This window comes from Oncorhynchus kisutch, linkage group LG6 (genome assembly GCF_002021735.2).
Source record: "Oncorhynchus kisutch isolate 150728-3 linkage group LG6, Okis_V2, whole genome shotgun sequence".
Classification (NCBI taxonomy): domain Eukaryota; kingdom Metazoa; phylum Chordata; class Actinopteri; order Salmoniformes; family Salmonidae; genus Oncorhynchus; species Oncorhynchus kisutch.
In genome coordinates, this window is record NC_034179.2 from 45,124,492 (window position 1) to 45,150,294 (window position 25,803).

The window sequence follows — 25,803 nt, forward strand, 5'->3', positions numbered from 1 at the left end:
TGACCTACCTTGGCTTCTTCTGTTCAATTATCATGACCTATCTCCCTCACTCCTTCTCCACCTCTCTCTCTTTACCCCTTCTGTCTCCCCCTCTCTCTCTCCTTCCCCCCTCAATGTCTCTTTCTCCTTCCATCTCTCTGCTTATGCTACAGTCATACCCTCTCACTGCTTCCTCTCTCCCAGTTTCTCTGCTTCTGTTATAATCATGGTTCTTTTGTTCATTTTCACAGATTTGCATTGCCATTTCCTCCTCCGCTCCTACACTAGCATTGCCCCGAGAATGGCCGGCGGGCACCCCACCGACCAATTCAGTTTCTTGTACCAACCAGAAAGTGCTCAGAACCTGAAGAGGTCAGTGTAGAACAACTTCGATGCTTTAACCCCCCCCCCCCCCCATCCTCCCCTACCAATGTGATGAAATGGCCCAGAGTCTGTTCAGGAACGGAAATACGTTACAGAGCGTTGAGCTAGAAATAGATTGTGTAGAATAGGGAATCGTGCCGGCTCTATCCATTACATTTTTATCTGCAACGTTATGAAAATGTTAACTGAATAGGCTACAGGTGTGAGGTTGAGGTTCACGAACTTTGACCTTGCTGACCTCCAAACATGGCACCAAATGAATATCTGAAAGTGATGAAAACAAAATTTGCAAAATGGATGACCACATCGTAAGTCCTTACAGTATGTATATATTACAGTGTAACATGCTGACCAGACAGCGCGTGTGCAAGTTGATTTTGTCCACCCACACCAGGCGCGATCAGGACAAGCAGGTTGAAATATCAAAACAAACAACAAACTAATTATATTAATCAGGTCGAAATGCATTAAACATTTATGGCAATTTAGCTTGCTAGCTTGCTGTTAACTTGTCCTGGGATATATTGCTGTTAATTTGTCCTGGGATATAATCATTGGGTTGTTATTTCACCTGAAACGCACAAGGTCCTCTACTCCGACAATTAATCCACAGATAAAATGGTCAACTGAGTTCGTTTTTAGTCATCTCTCCTCCTTCAGGCTTCTTCTTTGGACTTTATATGGCAGTTCGCAACCAACTTTAAGGTGCATTACCACAACCGACTGGAGTGTGGACCTCAGTTCATCTTTCAATCACCCACGTGGGTATATGCTCCTAAAAATCATTGAGGAGATGGTACATGGTTATATGCTCCTAAAAACTAATGAAGAGATGGGAGAGGCAGGACTTTCAGCGTGTCAAGCATCACAAATAGAACCAAGTTGTATTTTAGCGCCTGGCTACGCAGATGCTCGCGAGCAGTATGGGTGCAATGATTTAATGACATGTATGTGTACATTTATTTTGCAACGCTAGCGCATGCGACGCGCCCGGGTCTGGTCAGCATGTAATGGTGTATTATAATTTTTTCCTTCTGCAGTATATGCAAAAATGAGTTGGTACTGAATTAACTGAATATATTGTAATTTTATTTCTGCATTTACTCGGTCACAGGCTTGGGTGGATGATGGATGTCCTGACATGTTCGCTACTTGTTTTTCTGTGTTTGAGTTTTTTTGCCTATGACATTATTTTATTTCCCAAACTCTATGCACAGTTTTATGTACAGTACCAGTCACAAGTTGACACACCTACTCATTCAAGGGTTTTTCTTTATTTTCACTATTTTCTACATTGCAGAATAATAGTGAAGACATCAACACTATGAATTAACACATGGAATCATGTAGTAACCAAAAGTGTTAAACAAATCAAAATATATTTTAGATTCTTCAAAGTAGCCACCCTTTGCCTTGACAGCTTTGCACACTCTTGGTATTCTCTCAACCAGCTTCAACTGGAATGCTTTTCCAACAGTCTTTAAGGACTTCCCACATATGCTGAGCACTTGTTGGCTGCATTTCCTTCACTCGGCGGTCCAACTCATCCCAGAACATCTCTATTGAGTTGAGGTCGCGTGATTGTGGAGGCCAGGCCATCTGATGCAGCATTCCTTCACCCTCCTTCTTGGTCAAATAGACCTTACACAGCCTGGAGGTGTGTTGGGTCATTGTCCTGTTGAAAACAAATGATAGTCCCACTTAGCGTAAACCAGATGGGATGGCGTATCGCTGCAGAATTCTGTGGTAGTCATGCTGGTTAAGTGTGCCTTGAATTCTAAATAAATCACTGACAGTGCCACCAGCAAAGCACCCCCACATCACACCACCTCCTCCATGCTTCACGGTGGGAACTACACATGTGGAGATCATCCGTTCACCTACTCTGTGTCTCACAAAGACACAGCGGCTGGAACCAAAAATCTCAAATTTGGACTCGTCAGACCAGACCAAAGGACAGATTTCCAATGATCTAATGTCCATTGCTTGTGTTTCTTGGCCCAAACAAGTCTCTTCTTATTATTGGTGTCCTTTAGGAGTAGTTTCTTTGCAGCAATTTGACCATGAAGGCCTGATTCACGCAGTCTCCTCTGAACAGTTGATGTTGAGATGTGTCCCTTACTTGAACTCTGTGAAGCATTTATTTGGGCTGCAATCTGTGGTGCAGTTAACTCTAACGAACGTATCCTCTGCAGCAGAGGTAACTCTGGGTCTTCCTTTCCTGTGGCAGTCCTCATGAGAGTTTTTGCATCTGCACTTGAAGACATTTTCAAAGTTCTTGAATTGACTGACCTTCATTACTTTAAGACATGATGGACTGTCATTTCTCTTTGCTTATGTAACGGATGTGAAATGGCTAGCTAGTTAGCGGTGTTCGCGCTAAATAGCGTTTCAATCGGTGACGTCACTTGCTCTTGCTCACTTGCCCTTGAAGTAGTAGTTCCCCTTGCTCTGCAAGGGCCGCGGCTTTTGTGGAGTGATGGGTAACGATGCTTCGTTGGTGACTGATGTTGATGTGTGCAGAGGGTCCCTGGTTCGCGCCCGGGAATGGGCGAGGGGACGGTCTAAAGTTATACTGTTACACTTATTTGAGGTGTTCTTGCCATAATATGGACTTCTTTTACCAAATAGGGCTATGTTTTGTATACCAACCCTACCTTTTCACAACACAACTGATTGGATAAAACACATTAAGAAGGAAAGAAATTGCACAAATACACTTAACAAGGCACACCTGTTAATTGAAATGCATTCCAGGTGACTCCCTCATGAAGCTGGTTGAGAGAATGCCAAGAATGTGCAACGCTGTCATCAAGACAAAGGATGGCTACTTGAATAATTTGTTTAACACTTTTTTGGTAACTACATGATTCCATATGTGTTATTTCATAGTTTTGATGTCTTCACTATTATTCTACAATGTAAAAATAAAGTAAAACCCTGGAATGAGTGGTTTTGACCGGACACCCTACATACATGTGTTTTGTGTGAAAACGTAAGTATATCATCCTTCCTCTATCTCTCTAACTGATACTCAGGGACAGAGTATAGGCCTTGAGTTATACAGTGAAGTATAATCCTATACATGGACAAAACATACATGAGTTATGTATGAACAAACATAAGGGATTTCAAGCGTCTCCGTGCTATTTTGTGTGTGTATACTTGGACAGCCATTCGCTGGCACTCTGCTGTCATATGAATCCTCTGAGCCCACAGTCTTGATGCTTTTTGTGTGTAGCAGAGCAGCCTGTTTTTCTCAGCAAGAACCCACCAGTTTATTTAGGGAAGGCTGAGGTAGGTGCCGGCCTTACTGCAGTGAGTGGGTAGCAGCTTGGAAGCCCTGCAGTGCTGTACCTGGGAATCATTGTATGTTTCAAGCTAGGTAAAATATGTACATTATGTAATATGCATGATTTATATGTGTAGTACACTGTATATGTGCAACATATAACCAATATATTTGTAGAATATGGCAAATATATTTGTGAAATATGGTCAACGTATTGTATAGCCCATATTTGTAGTATATGGCCAATTTTAGTATACAGTCAGGTCAAATGATTGGCAACCTTGATAAAGATGAACAAATAAGACTGTATGAAATCAATTGTACAAATTCTGAGCTACAGTGCATTAGGAAAATATTCAGACCTCTTGACTTTTTCAACATTTTGTTACCTTAGTCTTATTCTAAATTTGAATAAATTGTTTTTTTTTACACACAATACCCCATAATGACAAACCAAAACCAGGTTTTTAGACATTTTTGCAAATGTATATACATTTTTTAAACTGAAATATAATATTTACATAAGTATTCAGACCCTTTACTCAGTACTTTGTTGAAGCACCTTTTGCAGCAATTACAGCCTTGAGTTTTCTTGGGTATGACGCTACAAACACCTGTATTTGCGGAGTTTCTCCCCTTCTCTGCAGATCCTCTCAAGCTCTGTCAGGTTGGATGGGGAGCGTCACTGCACAGCTATTTTCAAGTCTCTCCACAAATGTTCAATCGGGTTAAAGTCCGGGCTCTGTTTGGGCCACTCAAGGACATTGAGACTTGTCCCGAATCCACTCCTGCATTGTCTTGGCTGTGTGCTTAGGGTTGTTGTTCTGTTGGAAGGTGAACTTTCGCCTCAGTCTGATTTCCTGAGTGCTCTGGAGCAGGTTTTCATCAAGGATCTCTCTTCTTTGCTCTGTTCATCTTTCCCTCAATCCTGACTAGTCTCCCCGTCCCTGTCGCTGAAAACATCCTCACAGCATGATGCTGCCACCCCCATGCTTCACCGTAGGGATAGTGCCAGGTTTCCTCTAGACTTGACGCTTGGTATTCAGGCCTTTTGTTTCTCATGGTCTGAGAGTCTTTAGGTGCCTTTTGGCAAACTGCAAGCAGGCTTTCATGCTCCTTTTACTGAGGAGTGGCTTCCGTCTGGCCACTCTACCATAAATGCCTGACTAGTGGAAGGCTGCAGAGATGGTTGTCCTTCTGGAATGTTTCCCCATTTCCACAGAGGAATTCTGGAGCTCTGTGAGAGTGACCATAGGTTTCTCCCCCGATTGCTCAGTTTTGCCGGGCGGCCAGCTCTAGGAAGAGTCTTGGTGGTTCCAAACTTCTTCCATTTAAGAATGATGGAGGCCACTGTGTTCTTGGGGACCGTCATTGCTGCAGACATTTTTTGGTACCTTTCCCCAGATCTGTGCCTCGACCCAATCTTCTCTCGGAGCTCTACGTACAATTCCTTCGACATCATGGCTTAGTTTTTGTTCTGACATGCACTGTCAACTGCTGGACCTTATATAGACAGGTGTGTGCCTTTCCAAAGCTTGACCAATCAATTGAATTTACCACCGGTGGACTCCAATCAAGTTGTAGAAACATCTCAAAGATGATCAATGGAAACAGGATGCAACTGAGCTCAATTTTGAGTATTATTGCAAAAGGTCTGAATACCTATGTAAATAAGGTATTTCTGTTTTTTGTAATACATTTGCAAAAATGTCTAAACCTGTTTTTGCTTTGTTATTATGGGGTATTGTGTATAGATGAGGATTTTTTATTTATTTAAGCAATTTTAGAATTAGGCTAATGTAACAATGTGGAAAGTCGAGGGGTCTGAATACTTTCTGAGTTCCCTGTATATTGCATTAACTTGGTAGTTTGCATGTATCTTTCTTTCAATGCCAAACCCACCACTGATGTGCGTGGCTAAAGATCTATTTACAGTCATGGCCAAATGTTTTGAGAATGACGCAAATATTAATTTTCACAGTCTGCTGCCTCAGTTTGTATGATGGCAATTTGCATATACTCCAGAATGTTATGAAGAGTGATCAGATTCATTTCCAAGTCCCTCTTTGCCATGCAAATGAACTGAATCCCCCCAAAATCATTTCCACTGCATTTCAGCCCTGCCACAAATGGACCAGCGGACATCATGTCAGTGATTCTCTTGTTAACACAGGTGCGAGTGTTGACGAGGACAAGGCTGGAGATCACTCTGTCATGCTGATTGAGTTCGAATAACAGACTGGAAGCTTCAAAAGGAGGGTGGTGCTTGGAATCATTGTTCTTCCTCTGTCAATCATGGTTACCTGCAAGGAAACAGGGAAGGATATTGCTGCCAGTAAGATTGCACCTAAATCAATCATTTATCGGAGCATCAAGAACTTCGAGAGCGGTTCAGTTGTTGTGAAGAAGGCCTCAGGGTACCCAAGAAAGTCCAGCAAGTGCCAAGACCGTTTCCTAAAGTTGATTCTGCTGCGGGATTGGGGCACCACCAATACAGAGCTTGCACTCACACCTGCCTGTTGCCATTCCTGAGCATCTGCACGCACAGTGAGGCAAAGACTTTGAGCATGGCCTGGTGTCAAGAAGGGCTGATTCTCTGCCAAGGGAGTGGGCTCACTCACAATTCTGCCTAAGAACACAGCCATGAATTAAGAATGGTACCAACACATCCTCCAAGAGCAACTTCTCCCAACCATCCAGGAACAGTTTGGTGACGAACAATGCCTTTTCCAGCATGATGGCGCACCTTGCCATAAGGCAAAAGTGATAACGAAGTGGCTCGGGGAACAAAACATTGATATTTGGGTCCATAGCCAGGAAACTCCCCAGACCTTAATCCCATTGAGAACTTGTGGTCAATCCTCATGAGGCGCGTGGACAAAAAAAATCCACAAATTCTGATAAACTCCAAGCATTGGTTATGCAAGAATGGGCTGCCATCAGTGTGGCCCAGAAGTTAATTGACAGCATGCCAGGGCGGATTGCAGAGGTCTTGAAAAAGAAGGGTCAACACTACAAATATTGACTCTTTGCATCAACTTCATGTAATTGTCAATAAAAGCCTTAGACACTTATGAAATGCTTGTAATTATACTTCAGTATTCCATAGTAACATCTGGCAAAAATATCTAAATACACTAAAGCAGCAAACGTTGTGACACAAATATTTATTTCCATTCTCAAAACTTTTGGCCAGGCTGTACATGTCATCCAACAAATGTAAATGCCTGGAATCTGCTAAACGGCATTGGCACTTCGATTGGTACCGGTTCTATGGTCAGGTGACATGAAAATAGAGCTCTTTGGCCACGCACATCAGTGGTGGGTTTTGTGTCGAAAGAAAGATGCATATGCAGAAAAGAACCCCATAAAAATGTATTTGGTCATGGATCTTTGGTGTTCTGTTGCTATTTTGCTTCTACTGGTCCTGGGGTCATTCTTAAAGTCAACTATTGAAATTTGAAGAGGGCAGTCCATTGGCGCAGAGGAAGGATTTCAAGGATCTGGAAAGATTCTGTATGGAGGAATAGTCTAAGATCACTCTGTGTCCAAGCTCATAAAAAATTTGAGAAAAAGGCTGTGTCGTTATCCTCGCAAGGTGTCTTGCGAAAATCTCTGAACAATTTTATTTAGTACAAAATATTTCCAATTTTTTTGAGCATTCAATACAGGTCAGTATTTGTAATATATACAGTTGAAGTTGGAAGTTTACTTACACTTAGGTTGGAGTCATTAAAAGTCATTTTTCAACCATTCCACAAATTTCTTGTCCTAACTGACTTGGTAACCAGCTATAGTTTTGGCATCTACTTTGTGCATGACATAAGTAAATTTTCCAACAATTGTTTACAGACAGATTATTTCACATATAATTCACTGTATCACAATTCCAGTGTGTCAGAAGTTTACATACACGTTGACACCATGGGACCACTCAGCCGTCATACCGCTCAGGAAGGAGACGTGTTCTGTCTCCTAGAGATGAACGTACTTTGGTGCGACGAGCAAATCAATCCCAGAACTACAGCAAAGGACCTTGTTAAGATGCTGGAGGAAACCGGTACAGAAGTATCTATATCCACAGTAAAACAAGTCCTATATCAACAACCTGAAAGGCCGCTCAGCAAGGACGAAGCCACTGCTCCGAAACTGCCATAGAAAATACAGGCTACGGTTTGCAACTGTACATGGGGAAAAAGATTGTATTTTTTTGGAGAAATGTCTGCTGAAACAAAAATAGAACTGTTTGGCCATAATGACCATCTTTAAGTTTGGAGGAAAAAGGGGGAGGCTTGCAAGCCGAAGAACACTAACCCAACCGTGAAGCACGTGGGTGGCCGCATCATGTTGTGGGGGTGCTATGCTGCTGGAGAGATTGGTGCATTTCACAAAATAGATGGCATCATGAGGTGGAAAATGATGTGGATATATTGAAGCAACATCTCAAGATATCAGTCAGGAAGTTAAAGCTTGGTCGCAAATGGGTCTTCCAAATGGACAATGACCCCAAGCATACTTCCAAAGTTGTGGCAAAATGGCTTAAGGACAACAAAGTCAAGGTATTGGATTGGCCATCACAAAGCCCTGACCTCAATCATATTGAAAATTTGTAGGCAGAACTGAAAAAGCATATACGAGCAAGGAAGCCTACCAACCTGACTCAGTTACACCAGCTCTGTCAGGAGGAATGGGCCAAAATTCACCCAACTTATTGTGGGAAGCTTGTGGAAGGCTACCCAAAATGTTTGACCCAAGTTAAACAATTTAAAGTACATTTTACCAAATACTAATTGAGTGTATGTAAACTTCTGACCCACTGGGATGTGATGAAAGAAATAAAAGCTGAAACGAATCGTTCTACTAATATTCTGACATTTCACCTTCTTAAAATAAAGTGGTGATCCTAACTGACCAAAGACAGGGAATTTTTACTAGGATTAAATGTCAGGAAATGTGAAACTGAGTTTAAATGTATTTGGCTAAGGTGTATGTAAATTTCCGACTTCAACTGTATTGTACATTCTTTGTTCATCTTTATATTTTTGGACCTGAGTGTATATGTCCGGTTTATCACCTCTGTTTGTCTGCTGTCCTGGACTTTCCCTAACCAGTTGTAAATATTTTCTCTTTAATATACCCCTCCTTCAGTTCATCAACCTTTTCTTCTCACCTTGTCCATGCATCAATCCAGCATCCCATCTCATCTAATGTCTTTTTCAACATCCCCTTATCTCATCTGTCTGTCACCTCTCTTCCTCCACCTTTCCAGCTCCACTGTCTGGCCATCATGTGATCATGTCTTTTTATTCTGTTTCAGTCATCTTTTTGTATTTCACTCTATTTTTTTATATTGTTTATCTTATTGATTTGTTTATTACTCTTAAACTCCCCCAGCGCATGCGCGCGCACACACACACACACACACACACAACCCATCCATCTCTTCACTCCTCTATCTGTCCATTGCTTTTGCTCTATATCTCTGTCTCTGCAGCAGTTTCTTGGTTATTACATTTTTCTCAATTGCATATAAGCATTTTTTGGAACTGAGGTCCAAAGTATCAACAGTAGAACAACAATGATCAAAATGCATGAATACATTTGCCCAAATTCTTGCCTTTGTATCTGGAATGCATATCTTTACACCCTTTTGCAAAACTATTAATTTAATTGGCATCAGGGAAATACTCTCCATCACGGTTGACAACTCCACAGTGCAATGAACCTTGGCGTGACGTCGGGCAACAGCCTACCATTCTCTGCTAAACAAACATCAGAGCAGTGACTCGCTCCTGCAGGTTCATGCTCTACAACATCCGTAGAGTACGACCCTACCTCGCACAGGAAGCTGCACAGGTCTTAATCCAGACACTTGACATCTCCACGCTGGCCTACTGCAACTGGCTGTTGGCTTGGCTCCTTGCTTGTGCCATCAAACCCCTGAAACGTATCCTGAACGCCGCAGCCCGCCTGGTGTTCAGCCTTCCCATGTTCTCCCATGTCACCTTGTTCCTCCGCACTCTCCACTGGCCTCCAGTCGAAGCTCACGTCCACTATAAGACCATGGTACTTGCCTACGAATCAGCAAGAGGAACTACCCCTCTCTACCTTCAGGCTATGCTCAAACTCTACACTCCAAACCCGAGTACTCCGTTATGCCACATCAGGTCTCTTGGCCCTCCCATCCCTATGGGAGAGCAGCTCCCTCTCAGCCCAGTCAAAGCTCTTCTCTGTCCTGGCACCACAATGGTGGAAACCGCTTCCCCCTCAAGCTAGGACCGCAGAGTCCCTCCCCATCTTCCCAAAAACATCTGAAACCCTACCCTTTAAAGAGTATCTGAAATAATCCCATAGCAGTGGTGTGTCTGTCCCAGGTAAGGTTGTGGAACTTAAATTCAAAGTTAGTTAGTGAAAACAACATGAATACAATTCCCTTCACCCACTCTTGTTCTTATGACACATAAGCATTTTCAAGAAACAGTAGTCCCCAAATCTATTCAATATATTTCCAAATAGTTCTGATTGATTTTGGGGACAAAATGTAATCAATGTCCACATGGTGTGACAGAATTGTGATTAAACAATGAGCCAGCATTTGTGCACCTTTGCATAGGGAGGGTTCTCTTGCATTGAGGAGGCACAGAAGACATGAGTGGAGCATGTGGTCTGAACCAATGATGTATATAAACCCTGGATTACTGATGCTATGGTTTGGCCATTGAGAGGCTTTGAAGCCACTGGTCAGCCATATTAGCACACTCCATTTGGAGCAGTCCTCCATTGTATTGACTGGAATTCTACAGTATTTCAGTTAAATGTATAAAGGAAAAATGTATTTCAGTATTTTGTTGTTGTCGTGGGGACAGTAACATATATATTAGTAATCTCAAAAAATTATACTTTAAGTAAAATGTTTGTTTTTTCTTAGCTCACATTATGTAATTTAAAAGTATGCATTAAGGTGGCTTTAATAATAGAATAAACATGGCAAAGACTAATGTAGACATTAATGAATGCAATTCTATAGTGGTGGAGTGCCAAGATGCAGGCACAGTGGCTTCAACACAGCGCCCCCTATCAGTCATCTAGTGTGTGCCTCTGCTCCCACGGCTTCGGCTGTCGGGCCTCCCACTGGATGTGCTTGGGTCTTTTCCATCACTAGAGGACTGTGCCGTTTTGCCTTGTTGCAACACTCAATGTTGTGGGGGTCTACCTGAGTGATCCTGCCAGTCTTGTCTCAAAGATTAAGCCACTCGATTCTTATTACACACGGTCGGTACAGTGAAACTGCTAATGGCTTATTAAATTAGTTATCGTTCCTCTAATTCCTCCAACGTTAATTGGATGACTGCAGCAGGTACTTGCGGGCACCACAGGCGCATTTGGTGACTATAACCTCGACCGGTGATGCGCTGACGTCTACTTCCAATATCAGCCCTATCAACTTTATGTGCATGCCATAGTGAACACGGGTAATGGAATCAGAGTTAGATTCCGGGAGGGAGCTACCACATCCAAGGAAGGCACCGGGCACGCAAATTACCCACTGCTGACTCTGGGTGATAGTGGTGAAAAATAACAATACAGGACTCTTTTGAGGCCCTTCAATTCGAATGAGTACGCTTTAAATCCTTTAATGAGGATCTAATTCTGATGTTTAGAAGTTACATTTTACAGTGGTCTGAAACTTCTGAAAGTGTAATTAATTATGTTTTAACCTTTTAAACTCTGACTGTCTTTTGTGTATTGTCCATCGGTATGACATAATGTCCTATGGGGTGACACCAATAAATAGAGTTACCTTGAACAAAATACCCCAAAAAAATTTAAGCATGAGGCAGGTGACATCATCATAATACACAAGTAAACAAATAGCTTTTTATCTAGTTTTGTCAAGTTACTTGATCTTCATTATACAACTGAAATTCCAGAATATAATTACTGATTTAAAAACAGAAGTAGCTAATGAGTAAAATTTTTGTCTGTTTGAGAATCTTTTTATATTAGCATTAATTGTCACACCAAAGGACAAAATCAAGGCTTAAATGCCTGAAATGGTTCATTTAAATTAGATTTTTTTTAAATTAATTGCAACGGTGTATAAAAAAAACTTTAATTATGGAATAAATATTTTTTAAACTTTTGTTTTGGCTATATGGCAACTACCCAAATACTAGTGGACAGAATTCTAAATGACTCTATTCATGTACAATATAGGGAACGATCTAGGCAATGGGGGACTGACTTTTTTAAATTAAAAAAATAAATTAAAAATATCAGGAAAAAATATTTGTGTATGACATTTTTTGTGACATATACAAAAAAGGAGAGAGCGCCCAAAATATTGCACTTCTTGATAATTGTGTTTCCAATTTTGATCGTGATTATTTAGTGACTGCAAAGAAAATCTCTTGATTTAAATGCTTTCTGTTTTGTTGGCTTGACTCAATGTGTTTGTATGTGTGGTTGTAATCTCAGACACTCAGAACTAAAATCTTGCGTATTTGTGTCAGATGCTCGATTAAGTTCTGGATAGAGATGTTAGAAACGGGGACTACCTGAACTATTCCAATAAGAAACACTCGTTTTCATTTTACATTTCTAAATGTTTTGCTACGGTGTTCACTAATGAATACAACCATGCTGTGAGTGGAAGGGTGACAGGGTCCATGTGAAAGGTCACATGGATCCCTTGAGGAAGGCATTTTCTCTCACACGTCAAGTGTGCACACATATTCTCGTGTATTTTTTTGTATCTGACTTAGTATTATTGCATTGTTGAGGAAAAGCCTGTAAGTAAGCATTTCACTGTACTGTTTACAACTTTGATTCAATTCCACACACACACACACACACACACACACACACACACTAGGAGAGATCTCTCTAATGTGAGGGAGGTCCTTTTTGTTCCTGGTATACCCTCTAGACTGGGGATAGGCTCCTGGCTGCTTGGGTTACAAACAGGACATTATACATTTTTGTCAATAACCAGACACTCTTATCCAGAGCGACTTACAGGAGCACTTAGGGTTAAGTGCCTTGCTCAAGGCTACATCGACAGATTTTTCACTTAGTCAGCTCGGGGACTCAAACCAGAGACCTTCCTTTCGGTTACTTGCCCAATGGTCTTAGCCTAGCGGTTAACTGCCTCCTAGAACGAGGAGAGGTGTGTGTGTGTGTGTGTGTGTGTGTGTGTGTGTCAAATCAAATGTTTTTTGTCACATACACATGGTTAGCAGATGTTTAATGCGAGTAGATTGAAATGTGGGTGCTTCTAGTTTCGACAGAGCAGTAATATCTAATTCACAACAACTACCTTATACACACAATTGTAAATGGATGGAATAATATATGGATGAGCGATGGCCGTGCAGCATAGGCAAGATGCAATGATTACCGTATATCCTGTCTAGGACTTGAACCCTGTTCCGCTAGCGCCAAATACAAATCAACAGAAATCTCATGAATCAAATTTCTCAAACATACAAGTATTAGGTACCATTTTAAAGATACAATTCTCTTTAATCCAGCCACGGTGTCTGATTTAAAAAAATGCTTTACAGCGAAAGCTCCACAAACGATTGTTAGGTCACCACCAAATCCCAGCCATTTTTTCCAGCCAAAGAGAGGAGTCACAAAAAGCACAAATAGACATAAAATTAATCACTAACCTTTGATGATCTTCATCAGATGACACTCATAGGACTTCATGTTACACAATACAAAGTAAAGTTCATATTTATATCCAAAAATCTTATTTTACATTGGCGTGTTACGTTCAGTAGTTCCAAAACATGCAGTGATATTGCAGAGAGCCACATGATTTCACAGAAATACTCATTATAAATGTTGTTGATAAATTCAAGTGTTATGCATGGAACTTTAGATACACTTCTCCTTAATGCAACCGCTGGGTCAGATTAAAAAAAAACTTTACGGGAAAAGCATAATCTGAGAACGGTGCTCAGAGCCCAAACCAGCCAGAGAAATATCCGCCATGTTGGGTAGTCAACATTATTCATAAATAGCATTATAAATATTCACTTACCTTTTTGTTCTTCATCAGATTGCACTCCCAGGAATCGCAGTTCCACAATAAACGCTTGTTTTGTTCGATAATGTCCATTTATGTCCAATAGCTTCTTTTGTTAGGGCGTTTGGTAAACAAATCCAAAAGCGCGATCTGATCCAGTCGGACGGAAAGTTGAAAAATGTATATTAAAGGTCGAAGAAACTTGTCAAACTAAGTATAGAATCAATCTTTAGGATGTTATCATAAAGGTTCAATAATGTTCCAACCGGAGGATTCCATTGTCTGTAGAAAAGCCATGGAATGCAGGTTGCTCACATGTGTTTGACATCTAGTGGAAGCCTTAGGAAGTGCAAAATAACCGATATCCCACTGTGTATTCGATAGGGGTGAGTTCAAAAACTACAAACCTCAGATTTCCCACTTCCTGTTTGGATTTTTTCTCAGATTTTTGCCTGCCATATGAGTTATGTTATACTCACAGACATCATTCAAATAGTTTTAGAAACTTCAGTGTTTTCTATCCAATACTACTAATAATATGCATATATTAGCATCTGGGACTGGCAGCAGCCTCTCTGTTAGTGATGGCTGTTTAGCAGTCTGTTGGCCTTGAGATAGAAGCTGATTTTCAGTCTCTCGGTCGCAGCTTTGATGCACCTGTGCTGACCTCGCCTTCTGGATGATAGCAGGGTGAACAGGCAGTGGCTCGGGTGGTTGTTGTCCTTGATGATCTTTTTGTTCTTCCTGTGTAATTGGGTGTACTGTAGGGCAGGTAGTTTGCCCTCCGGTGATGCGTTGTGCAGACCGACAGGATGCTCTCGATTGTGCATCTGTAAAAGTTTGTGGGATTTAGGTGACAAGCCAAATTTCTTTAGCCTCCTGAGGTTGTGAGGTTGAAGAGGCGTTATTGCGCCTTCTTCACCATGCTATCTGTGTGGGTGGACCATTTCAGTTTGTCCGTGATGTGTATGCCGAGGAACTTTAACTTTCCAACTTCTCCACTACTGTCCCGTCGATGTGGATAGGGGGGTGCTCCCTCTGCTGTTTCCTGAAGTCCATGATCATCTCCTTAGTTGATGTTGAGTGAGTTTTTTTTCCTGACATTACACACCTCCCTATAGGCTGTCTTGTCATTGTTGGTAATCAAGCCTGCAACTGTTGTGTCGTCTGCAAACTTGTGTGTGTGTGAGAGAGAGAGAACGAGAAGTCTCGCGAACCTTCTTTGAAATCTTGAACGAGCTAAATATGAATGGCTGTCGAGAGACGGAGAGTATGTGTGTGCGTGTGGTTCAGTTCTTGCATGCGTCTGAAAGAGATGGGTGGTGGAAACAGGTTGAGAAAGAGGTGGAGAAAAGTGTTACAAACAAATGAGCTCAGGTTGAAGAATGTTCTAGTATGTCAGTCATGTTTGTGCTAGTGTCTTCTTATGTGACTGTTGAAGATGTTCAAAACAGTCAGAAATACCATAATACTCAATACAGAAATATTTGTATTTTACTCATTTTTATTTAGCAACAATTGTATTGTATGCTTTCGCATTTTCTACCTGATTTACTTTTATCCTGCGGAAATAAATTGCTGCATTCTCACGAACATCGAAAAAAACAACTTTCAAAATCAGACCTGCTACAATATTGTGAGTTTAACGGTAGTTTTTAGTACCTTTTTAGTTTTTCAGATTTCAGATGTCTTTAAGCTGGCTATGGAACACTTCCAAGATGGAGACCTCTGAGCTTATGCATATTCTCAATGAATAATCATTGAATGCCATGACTTTCTTCTCACCATATGTTTATATCTCGCTCTGTCTCTCGGTCTCTCTCTCTCTCTATCTGTTCTCCTTGCAGTAAGGGTAGACTATCTTCCAACATGAATCCTGTGTACAGTCCTGTCCAGCCCGGGACACCGTACGGCAACCCTAAGAACATAGCATACGCAGGTGAGTGCCAAATCAACATCAGCAATAACAGCATCAATGCCATACCAATACGGTGTGTGTATGCATGTGTGTAGGAGTGCGCATGCCCCGCCCACCTATTTCTTGTGTTTGAGGGGTGAAAAATCCACTTGTCATTTAAATCTCGATGGATTGATTGCTTTCATTTGACACTTTCCCACTCTTGCTTGTGCCATTGGTTTATTATATATATTTTTTTACCGTTAATGTAACGACAGCGGAAACGTTTGTAATGACCTCTCAAACACACTCCAGTAATGGCTGAAATGGGCTCAATGGAACACATTGGCTTTCCGTTCAATCTATAAAAACAATAATGCTTCGTCAGGGATTAAACTCACGTTCTAGACACAGTCGCTAATGAAAGTCTACATACCCTTTGCATAGTCTTCACATTTAGCTGCCTTAAAATGACATCAAAATAGGAATACATTTCTTCCCTTCAGATCTACACATCCTATTCCACATTTCAAAGTGAAAGACAAATGATAGAAAATCTTGCAAATAATTAAAAAAAAAATAGACCAGTATTGTTTGCATGTCTCCAAGCACCTTTGACAGCCATTACAGATGCTACCAATCTTGCACAACGCTTACGGTAACATGTTCTCAGTAAATTTGTTTGGGGATCATTGATGGACAACAATGTTCAAACCTTGTCTCTGATTTTCAAGCAGGATTTAAGTCGGGGCTGAGACTGGACCATTAAGGAGCACTCAATACCTCTTGGAAAGCGTGTGTAATTGTCCCACTGAAACATATAACTGTATCCCATGGTTAGGTTTTCAGCAGACATATTTTTGATCCTGACAAACTCCCCAGTCCCTTCCGGTGACAAGCATACCCATAACATGGTGTTGCCACCACAATATTTGAAAATCAAAGATCCACCACCATATTTTACAGTAGGTATATGGTTATTTTCTGCTTATGCATTGTCATTTCGACACCAAACCCACCACTGGTCTTTGATTTTCAAGTATTGTTGTGGCACATTTTGTTGCGTTACAGCCTGAATTTAAAATTGAATAAATTGAGATTTTTTTTGTTATCATTGGCCTACACACAATAGCCCATAATGTCAAAGTGGAATTATGTTTTTAAAAATGTTTACAAATGTATTACAAATGAATGCTGAACTCTCTTGAGTCATGTTATTGCATGCCTAAATAAGTTCAGGAGTAGAAATGTGCTTATCAAGTAACATAATAAGTTGCATGGACTCACTCTGTGTGCAATAACAGAGTTTAACATGATTTTTGAATGACTATCCCATCTCTGTACCCCACACATACAATTATCTGTAAGGTCCCTCAGTCGAGCAGTGAATTTCAAACCGATTCAACCACAAAGACCAGGGAGTTTTTCCAATACCTCGCAAAGAAGGGCACCTATTGGAAGATGGGTACAAAGATACAGGCATCCTTCCTAACTCAGTTGCCCGAGAGGAAGGAAACCGCTCAGGGATTTTACCATGAGGCCAATGGTGACTTTAAAATAGTTGCAGAGTTTAATGGTTGTAATAGGATAACTGAGGATGGATCAACAACATTGTGGTTACTCCACAATACTAACCTAATTGACAGAGTGAAAGGCGGGAAGCCTGTGCAGAATAAAAATATTCCAAAACATGCATCTGTTTACAACAAGGCACTAAAGTCATCTGCAAAAAATGTGGCAAAGCAATTCACTTTTTTGTCTGTAATAAAAAATGTTATCTTTTGGGGCAAATCCAACACGAACACATTACTGAGTACCACTCTCCATATTGTGTTCTTGTAATCGTTAAGGACTGGGGAGTTTTTCAGGATAGAAAATAAACCAAATGGAGCTGAGCAGAGGTAAAATCCTAGGGGAAAACATTGTTCAGTCTGCTTTCCACCAGGCACTGGAAGATGAATCCACCTTTCAGCAGCACAATAACCTAAAACACAAGGCCAAATCTACAATGGAGTTCCTGAGTGTCAGAGTTAGTTTTGACTTAAATCTGTTAGAAAATCTATGGCAAGACCTGAAAATGGTTGTCTAGCAATGATCAACCACCAATTTGACAGAGCTTGAAGAATTTTGAAAAGAATAATGAGCAAATGTTGCACAAGCCATGTGTGGAAAGCTATTAGAGACTTACCCAGAAAGACTCACAGCTGTAATCGCTGCCAAAGGTGATTCTAACTTGTATCGACTCAGGGGGTTGAATACTAAGACATACAGTGCCTTGCGAAAGTATTCGGCCCCCTTGAACTTTGCGACCTTTTGCCACATTTCAGGCTTCAAACATAAAGATATAAAACTGTATTTTTTTGTGAAGAATCAACAACAAGTGGGGACACAATCATGAAGTGGAACGACATTTATTGGATATTTCAAACTTTTTTAACAAATCAAAAACTGAAAAATTGGGCGTGCAAAATTATTCAGCCCCCTTAAGTTAATACTTTGTAGCGCCACCTTTTGCTGCGATTACAGCTGTAAGTCGCTTGGGGTATGTCTCTATCAGTTTTGCACATCGAGAGACTGAACATTTTTCCCATTCCTCCTTGCAAAACAGCTCGAGCTCAGTGAGGTTGGATGGAGAGCATTTGTGAACAGCAGTTTTCAGTTCTTTCCACAGATTCTCGAATTGGATTCAGGTCTGGACTTTGACTTGGCCATTCTAACACCTGGATATGTTTATTTTTGAACCATTCCATTGTAGATTTTGCTTTATGTTTTGGATCATTGTCTTGTTGGAAGACAAATCTCCGTCCCAGTCTCAGGTCTTTTGCAGACTCCATCAGGTTTTCTTCCAGAATGGTCCTGTATTTGGCTCCATCCATCTTCCCATCAATTTTAACCATCTTCCCTGTCCCTGCTGAAGAAAAGCAGGCCCAAACCATGATGCTGCCACCACCATGTTTGACAGTGGGGATGTTATGTTCAGGGTGATGAGCTGTGTTGCTTTTACGCCAAACATAACGTTTTGCATTGTTGCCAAAAAGTTCAATTTTGGTTTCATCTGACCAGAGCACCTTCTTCCACATGTTTGGTGTGTCTCCCAGGTGGCTTGTGGCAAACTTTAAACAACATTTTTTATGGATATCTTTAAGAAATGGCTTTCTTCTTGCCACTCTTCCATAAAGCCCAGATTTGTGCAATATCATCATTAGTCATTTAGGTCAACATTGGATCATTCAGAGATCCTCACTGAACTTCTGGAGAGAGTTTGCTGCACTGAAAGTAAAGGGGCTGAATAATTTTGCATGCCCAATTTTTCAGTTTTTCATTTGTTAAAGTTTGAAATATCCAATAAATGTCGTTCCACTTCATGATTGTGTCCCACTTGTTGTTGATTCTTCACAAAAAAAATACAGTTTTATATCTTTATGTTTGAAGCCTGAAATGTGGCAATGACCCTGGAACTGACACTGTATATAGCTTGCTTATTTTCTTGTGTTTTTCTTCTATTTCTCGTGTGTTTTTGTTCTACTTAACTTTTGTATTTTTATAGTACTACTGATATTGATTACTGCATTGCTGGGAAAGAGCTTGCAAGAAAGACATTTCACTGCACTTGTGCATGTGAAAATAAAAACTTGAAGGCGAGGTCGGTATCCTACCAAGGCGAGGTATTAAAAACAGGGGTGTCAATCATTTTGACCTCCCTATTTTTTTAGCATAAAATATAGCTCAGTAAATTGAATTATTTTCTACAGTCATTTTTGCTGATCTTTATCAAGGGTGTCAATAATTTCGGACTCAATAATTTGACTTACTTAATTTCGGACTCAATAATTTGACTTACTCTCTTTTGCGCTTTAATTCATTTCAGTTGCTTTCCATTTTCTCTCCTGTCATCCCCATGACTGGGTTTACAATGGAGATTAATAGTTTTTCATTTTACAAGGACAGTGCAGCATTGAAGGTGTCCCCACTGATACAAACTTTGCAGTTTCTTAGTCCCTCCTCCCCCTTTCCCCATTAAGCAGTCTAATGTGGGTCATAAAACGATTGGGTGCCTTCAATAGATTTTTGAAGGGGAAAACCTATGTACGGAAATGGTGTAGTGGTGGTATATTGTGATCTGTTTACAAAACAAACCCTTGTAGTAAGAATGGTAATGATTAGTAAGCTCCTCTAATGGCTGGTTGGCAAAATGGGCTGTTTTGTCACCGAAAGCCAAATGTCAGTGTCACCGCCTCTGTCACATACTGTATTAGGATGTATGAACCATATGCATGTCTAAGTAGTGCATCCACCACCGGATGAGTCTATGCATCGAATGAGCTGTCTGTGCAACAAAATAATAATTCACATGGTATGTCCAAAGAAAGGTGAAAAAAGGGAGGGCAGGAAAGGTGGAAATAGAAATGTGATTTCTCTGGTGGTGTTTTCCTCCACTGGCTCAGGAGGGCAGGGCTGGTTACTTGGCTTGTGATTCATAGGCCAGGCTGTTACCACATCACTGGCTTTCATAAGAGAGAGATTATTTTAAAGGTGCCCTCAGCTCTCGTTTTTTTTTTCTCTAGTCGCTTCTTCCTACCCACAATGCATTGCTGCTCGTCCTTAAGTTACAGCTGATCAGGGAGTTAAGAGAAAGGACAGACGCTTGCAGTGGTTGCAGTAGGCTTGTGTTATGGATGCTGTGTGGAGGGAGGCAGGAGGTACATATGCAGGAGCTCACACACATACACAGACACACATGTACACACACACCCCTGGGGACAGCAGACCAAGGGAGTGCAGTTGTCGTTCTCAGATACTGCTGACAGTAGGGATCCCTCCCTCTATTCCATTCCTCCCTCAGTTCCTCCCTCCCTTTCAGTGTCGCTCTCTCTCTACTGCTCTCTCTCTACCTCTCTTGCTCTAATTGTCTCTGGCTGATTCTCTTTTGCTCACAATTAGTCCACAGTCACACTGTTCCATAAATACGAGGGCTAATTAGTGTGTGTGTGTATAAATACTGAGGCTCTGACTGTGCGTGCGTGTGGGCTGTCGGATCAGGTTGCGTAGGTGTTGTTTAGCCTCAGGATTGAGACACACACACACACACAGGCTGCTCCTGCATTCTATGTTATTTCCAATAATATGCTACTTTGTTTTAGTGTGATTGCTATGCGATCAGTACAATTCATAGTCATATCAATAGCACCTGTCATTATAGCATAGAGAAGGCATACATTCATAATATATAGGTCTGCCTAACCTTAAATAAATATTGTCCCTTTTCTTCCATATTCTCTCCACATTCCAGACCCCTTTATTTTGCTTATAGGCCGCCGACCATCAAGTAAATATTTGTCTTTATATATCATCCATACCCCATATTTTCCACTTACAGGGAAATGCTGTGTGCTTTTTAGTTTAGTTTGCATCTGATTGCTTTTTGACTATACTATAATCTCGGCTTTGCAGTGTCTTTGGATGCATCCCAAATGATATAGTGCACTAGCTTTGACCAGAGCCCTATGGGCCCTGGTAAAAATAAATGGACTATATAGGGCATAGGGTGCCATTTGGGATGCAGCCAAATACACTTCTATGCCTAGATTACTAGCGTAGTATATAGTGCACTATTCACAGTGTACAAAACATTAAGGAACACCTTCCTAATATTAACAAACAGGTCACTGACCATCTCGAATCCCACCGTACCTTCTCCGCTGTGCAATCTGGTTTCCGAGCCGGTCACGGGTGCACCTCAGCCACACTCAAGGTACTAAACGATATCATAACCGCCATCGATAAAAGACAGTACTGTGCAGCAGTCTTCATCGACCTTGCCAAGGCTTTCGACTCTGTCAATCACCATATTCTTATCGGCAGACTCAGTAGCCTCGGTTTTTCGGATGACTGCCTTGCCTGGTTCACCAATTACTTTGCAGACAGAGCTCAGTGTGTCAAATCGGAGGGCATGCTGTCCGGTCCTCTGGCAGTCTCTATGGGGGTGCCACAGGGTTCAATTCTCGGGCCGACTCTTTTCTCTGTATATATCAATGATGTTGCTCTTGCTGCGGGTCGATTCCCTGATCCACCTCTACGCAGACGACGCCATTCTATATAATTTCGGCCCGTCATTGGACACTGTGCTATCAAACCTCCAAACGAGCTTCAATGCCATACAACACTCCTTCCGTGGCCTCCAACTGCTCTTAAACGCTAGTAAAACCAAATGCATGCTTTTCAACCGATCGCTGCCTGCACCCGCATGCCCGACTAGCATCACCACCCTGGATGGTTCCGACCTTGAATATGTGGACATCTATAAGTACCTAGGTGTCTGGCTAGACTGCAAACTCTCCTTCCAGACTCATATCAAACATCTCCAATCGAAAATCATTTTTTTTAAATTTATTTTTATTTTACCTTTATTTAACCAGGTAGGCAAGTTGAGAACAAGTTCTCATTTACAATTGCGACCTGGCCAAGATAAAGCAAAGCAGTTCGACAGATAAAACGACACAGAGTTACACATGGAGTAAAAACAAACATACAGTCAATAATGCAGTATAAACAAGTCTATATACAATGTGAGCAAATGAGGTGAGAAGGGAGGTAAAGGCAAAAAAGGCCAAGATGGCAAAGTAAATACAATATAGCAAGTAAAATACTGGAATGGTAGTTTTACAATGGAAGAATGTGCAAAGTAGAAATAAAAAATAATGGGGTGCAAAGGAGCAAAATAAATAAATAAATAAAAATTAAATACAGTTGGGAAAGAGGTAGTTGTTTGGGCTAAATTATAGGTGGGCTATGTACAGGTGCAGTAATCTGTGAGCTGCTCTGACAGTTGGTGCTTAAAGCTAGTGAGGGAGATAAGTGTTTCCAGTTTCAGAGATTTTTGTAGTTCGTTCCAGTCATTGGCAGCAGAGAACTGGAAGGAGAGGCGGCCAAAGAAAGAATTGGTTTTGGGGGTGACTAGAGAGATATACCTGCTGGAGCGTGTGCTACAGGTGGGAGATGCTATGGTGACCAGCGAGCTGAGATAAGGGGGGACTTTACCTAGCAGGGTCTTGTAGATGACATGGAGCCAGTGGGTTTGGCGACGAGTATGAAGCGAGGGCCAGCCAACGAGAGCGTACAGGTCGCAATGGTGGGTAGTATATGGGGCTTTGGTGATAAAACGGATTGCACTGTGATAGACTGCATCCAATTTGTTGAGTAGGTTATTGGAGGCTATTTTGTAAATGACATCGCCAAAGTCGAGGATTGGTAGGATGGTCAGTTTTACAAGGGTATGTTTGGCAGCATGAGTGAAGGATGCTTTGTTGCGAAATAGGAAGCCAATTCTAGATTTAACTTTGGATTGGAGATGTTTGATATGGGTCTGGAAGGAGAGTTTACAGTCTAACCAGACACCTAAGTATTTGTAGTTGTCCACGTATTCTAAGTCAGAGCCGTCCAGAGTAGTGATGTTGGACAGGCGGGTAGGTGCAGGTAGCGATCGGTTGAAGAGCATGCATTTAGTTTTACTTGTATTTAAGAGCAATTGGAGGCCACGGAAGGAGAGTTGTATGGCATTGAAGCTTGCCTGGAGGGTTGTTAACACAGTGTCCAAAGAAGGGCCGGAAGTATACAGAATGGTGTCGTCTGCGTAGAGGTGGATCAGGGACTCACCAGCAGCAAGAGCGACCTCATTGATGTATACAGAGAAGAGAGTCGGTCCAAGAATTGAACCCTGTGGCACCCCCATAGACTGCCAGCGGTCCGGACAGCAGACCCTCCGATTTGACACACTGAACTCTATCAGAGAAGTAGTTGGTGAACCAGGTGAGGCAATCATTTGAGAAACCAAGGCTGTCGAGTCTGCCGATGAGGATATGGTGATTGACAGAGTCGAAAGCCTTGGCCAGATCAATGAATACGGCTGCACAGTAATGTTTCTTGTCGATGGCGGTTAAGATATCGTTTAGGACCTTGAGCGTGGCTGAGGTGCACCCATGACCAGCTCTGAAACCAGATTGCATAGCAGAGAAGGTATGGTGAGATTCGAAATGGTCGGTAATCTGTTTGTTGACTTGGCTTTCGAAGACCTTAGAAAGGCACGGTAGGATAGATATAGGTCTGTAGCAGTTTGGGTCAAGAGTGTCCCCCCCTTTGAAGAGGGGGATGACCGCAGCTGCTTTCCAATCTTTGGGAATCTCAGACGACACGAAAGAGAGGTTGAACAGGCTAGTAATAGGGGTGGCAACAATTTCGGCAGATAATTTTAGAAAGAAAGGGTCCAGATTGTCTAGCCCGGCTGATTTGTAGGGGTCCAGATTTTGCAGCTCTTTCAGTACATCAGCTGAATGGATTTGGGAGAAGGAGAAATGGGGAAGGCTTGGGCGAGTTGCTGTTGGGGGTGCAGTGCTGTTGTCCGGGGTAGGAGTAGCCAGGTGGAAAGCATGGCCAGCCGTGGATTTATCAGTGGTGACAGTGTTTCCTATCTTCAGTGCAGTGGGCAGCTGGGAGGAGGTGTTCTTATTCTCCATGGACTTTACAGTGTCCCAGAACTTTTTTGAGTTAGTGTTGCAGGAAGCAAATTTCTGCTTGAAAAAGCTAGCCTTGGCTTTTCTAACTGCCTGTGTATAATGATTTCTAGCTTCCCTGAACAGCTGCATATCACGGGGGCTGTTCGATGCTAACGCAGAACGCCATAGGATGTTTTTGTGTTGGTTAAGGGCAGTCAGGTCTGGGGAGAACCAAGGGCTATATCTGTTCCTGGTTCTAAATTTCTTGAATGGGGCATGTTTATTTAAGATGGTTAGGAAGGCATTTAAAAAAAATATCCAGGCATCCTCTACTGACGGGATGAGATCAATATCCTTCCAGGATACCCCGGCCAGGTCGATTAGAAAGGCCTGCTCGCAGAAGTGTTTCAGGGAGCGTTTTACAGTGATGAGTGGAGGTCGTTTGACCGCTGACCCATTACGGATGCAGGCAATGAGGCAGTGATCGCTGAGATCTTGGTTGAAGACAGCAGAGGTGTATTTAGAGGGGAAGTTGGTTAGGATGATATCTATGAGGGTGCCCGTGTTTAAGGTTTTGGGGAGGTACCTGGTAGGTTCATTGATAATTTGTGTGAGATTGAGGGCATCAAGTTTAGATTGTAGGATGGCTGGGGTGTTAAGCATGTTCCAGTTTAGGTCGCCTAGCAGCACGAACTCTGAAGATAGATGGGGGGCAATCAGTTCACATATGGTGTCCAGAGCACAGCTGGGGGCAGAGGGTGGTCTATAGCAGGCGGCAACGGTGAGAGACTTGTTTTTAGAGAGGTGGATTTTTTTAAGTAGAAGTTCAAATTGTTTGGGTACAGACCTGGATAGTAGGACAGAACTCTGCAGGCTATCTTTGCAGTAGATTGCAACACCCCCCCCTTTGGCAGTTCTATCTTGTCTGAAAATGTTGTAGTTTGGAATTAAAATGTCTGAGTTTTTGGTGGTCTTCCTAAGCCAGGATTCAGACACAGCTAGAACATCCGGGTTGGCAGAGTGTGCTAAAGCAGTGAATAGAACAAACTTAGGGAGGAGGCTTCTAATGTTAACATGCATGAAACCAAGGCTATTACGGCTACAGAAGTCGTCAAAAGAGAGCGCCTGGGGAATAGGAGTGGAGCTAGGCACTGCAGGGCCTGGATTCACCTCTACATCGCCAGAGGAACATAGGAGGAGTAGAATAAGGGTACGGCTAAAAGCTATGAGAATTGGTCGTCTAGAACGTCTGGAACATAGAGTAAAAGGAGGTTTCTGGGGGCGATAAAATAGCATCAAGGTATAATGTACAGACAAATGTATGGTAGGATGTGAATACAGTGGAGGTAAACCTAGGTATTGAGTGATGAAGAGAGAGATATTGTCTCTAGAAACATCGTTGAAACCAGGAGATGTCATTGCATGTGTGGGTGGTGGAACTAATAGGTTGGATAAGGTATAGTGAGCAGGACTAGAGGCTCTACAGTGAAATAAGCCAATAAACACTAACCAGAACAGAAATGGACAAGACATATTGACATTAAGGAGAGGCATGCTTAGTCGAGTGATCAAAAGGGTCCGGTGAGTGGAGAGGTTGGTTGGTGATTTAGACAGCTAGCCAGGGCATCGGTAGCAAGCTAGCATAGGATGGAGGTCTGTTGTTAGCCACCTCTTGCGTTCCGTCAGTAGATTAGTGGGGTTCCGTGTGGTAGAGGGGATTAATCCA

At 41.9% G+C, this 25,803-nt stretch overlaps 1 protein-coding gene across 6 annotated transcripts in view; it reads left to right on the top strand.

The window, feature by feature from the left end:
* LOC109887560 (protein FAM168A) overlaps nucleotides 1-25,803 on the top strand; it is a 96,943-nt gene that overhangs the window by 39,612 nt on the left and 31,528 nt on the right. For 4 of the 6 annotated variants that reach the window (XM_031826794.1, XM_031826798.1, XM_031826795.1 and 1 more), the window contains exons 2-3: nucleotides 231-351; nucleotides 15,539-15,630. In XM_031826794.1, coding sequence (XP_031682654.1) covers nucleotides 281-351; nucleotides 15,539-15,630 — 163 coding nt within the window. In that variant the 5' untranslated portion in view covers nucleotides 231-280. The remainder of the gene's footprint in view (nucleotides 1-230; nucleotides 352-15,538; nucleotides 15,631-25,803) is intronic. The other 2 variants (XM_031826797.1, XM_031826796.1) reach the window with 1 other exon arrangement.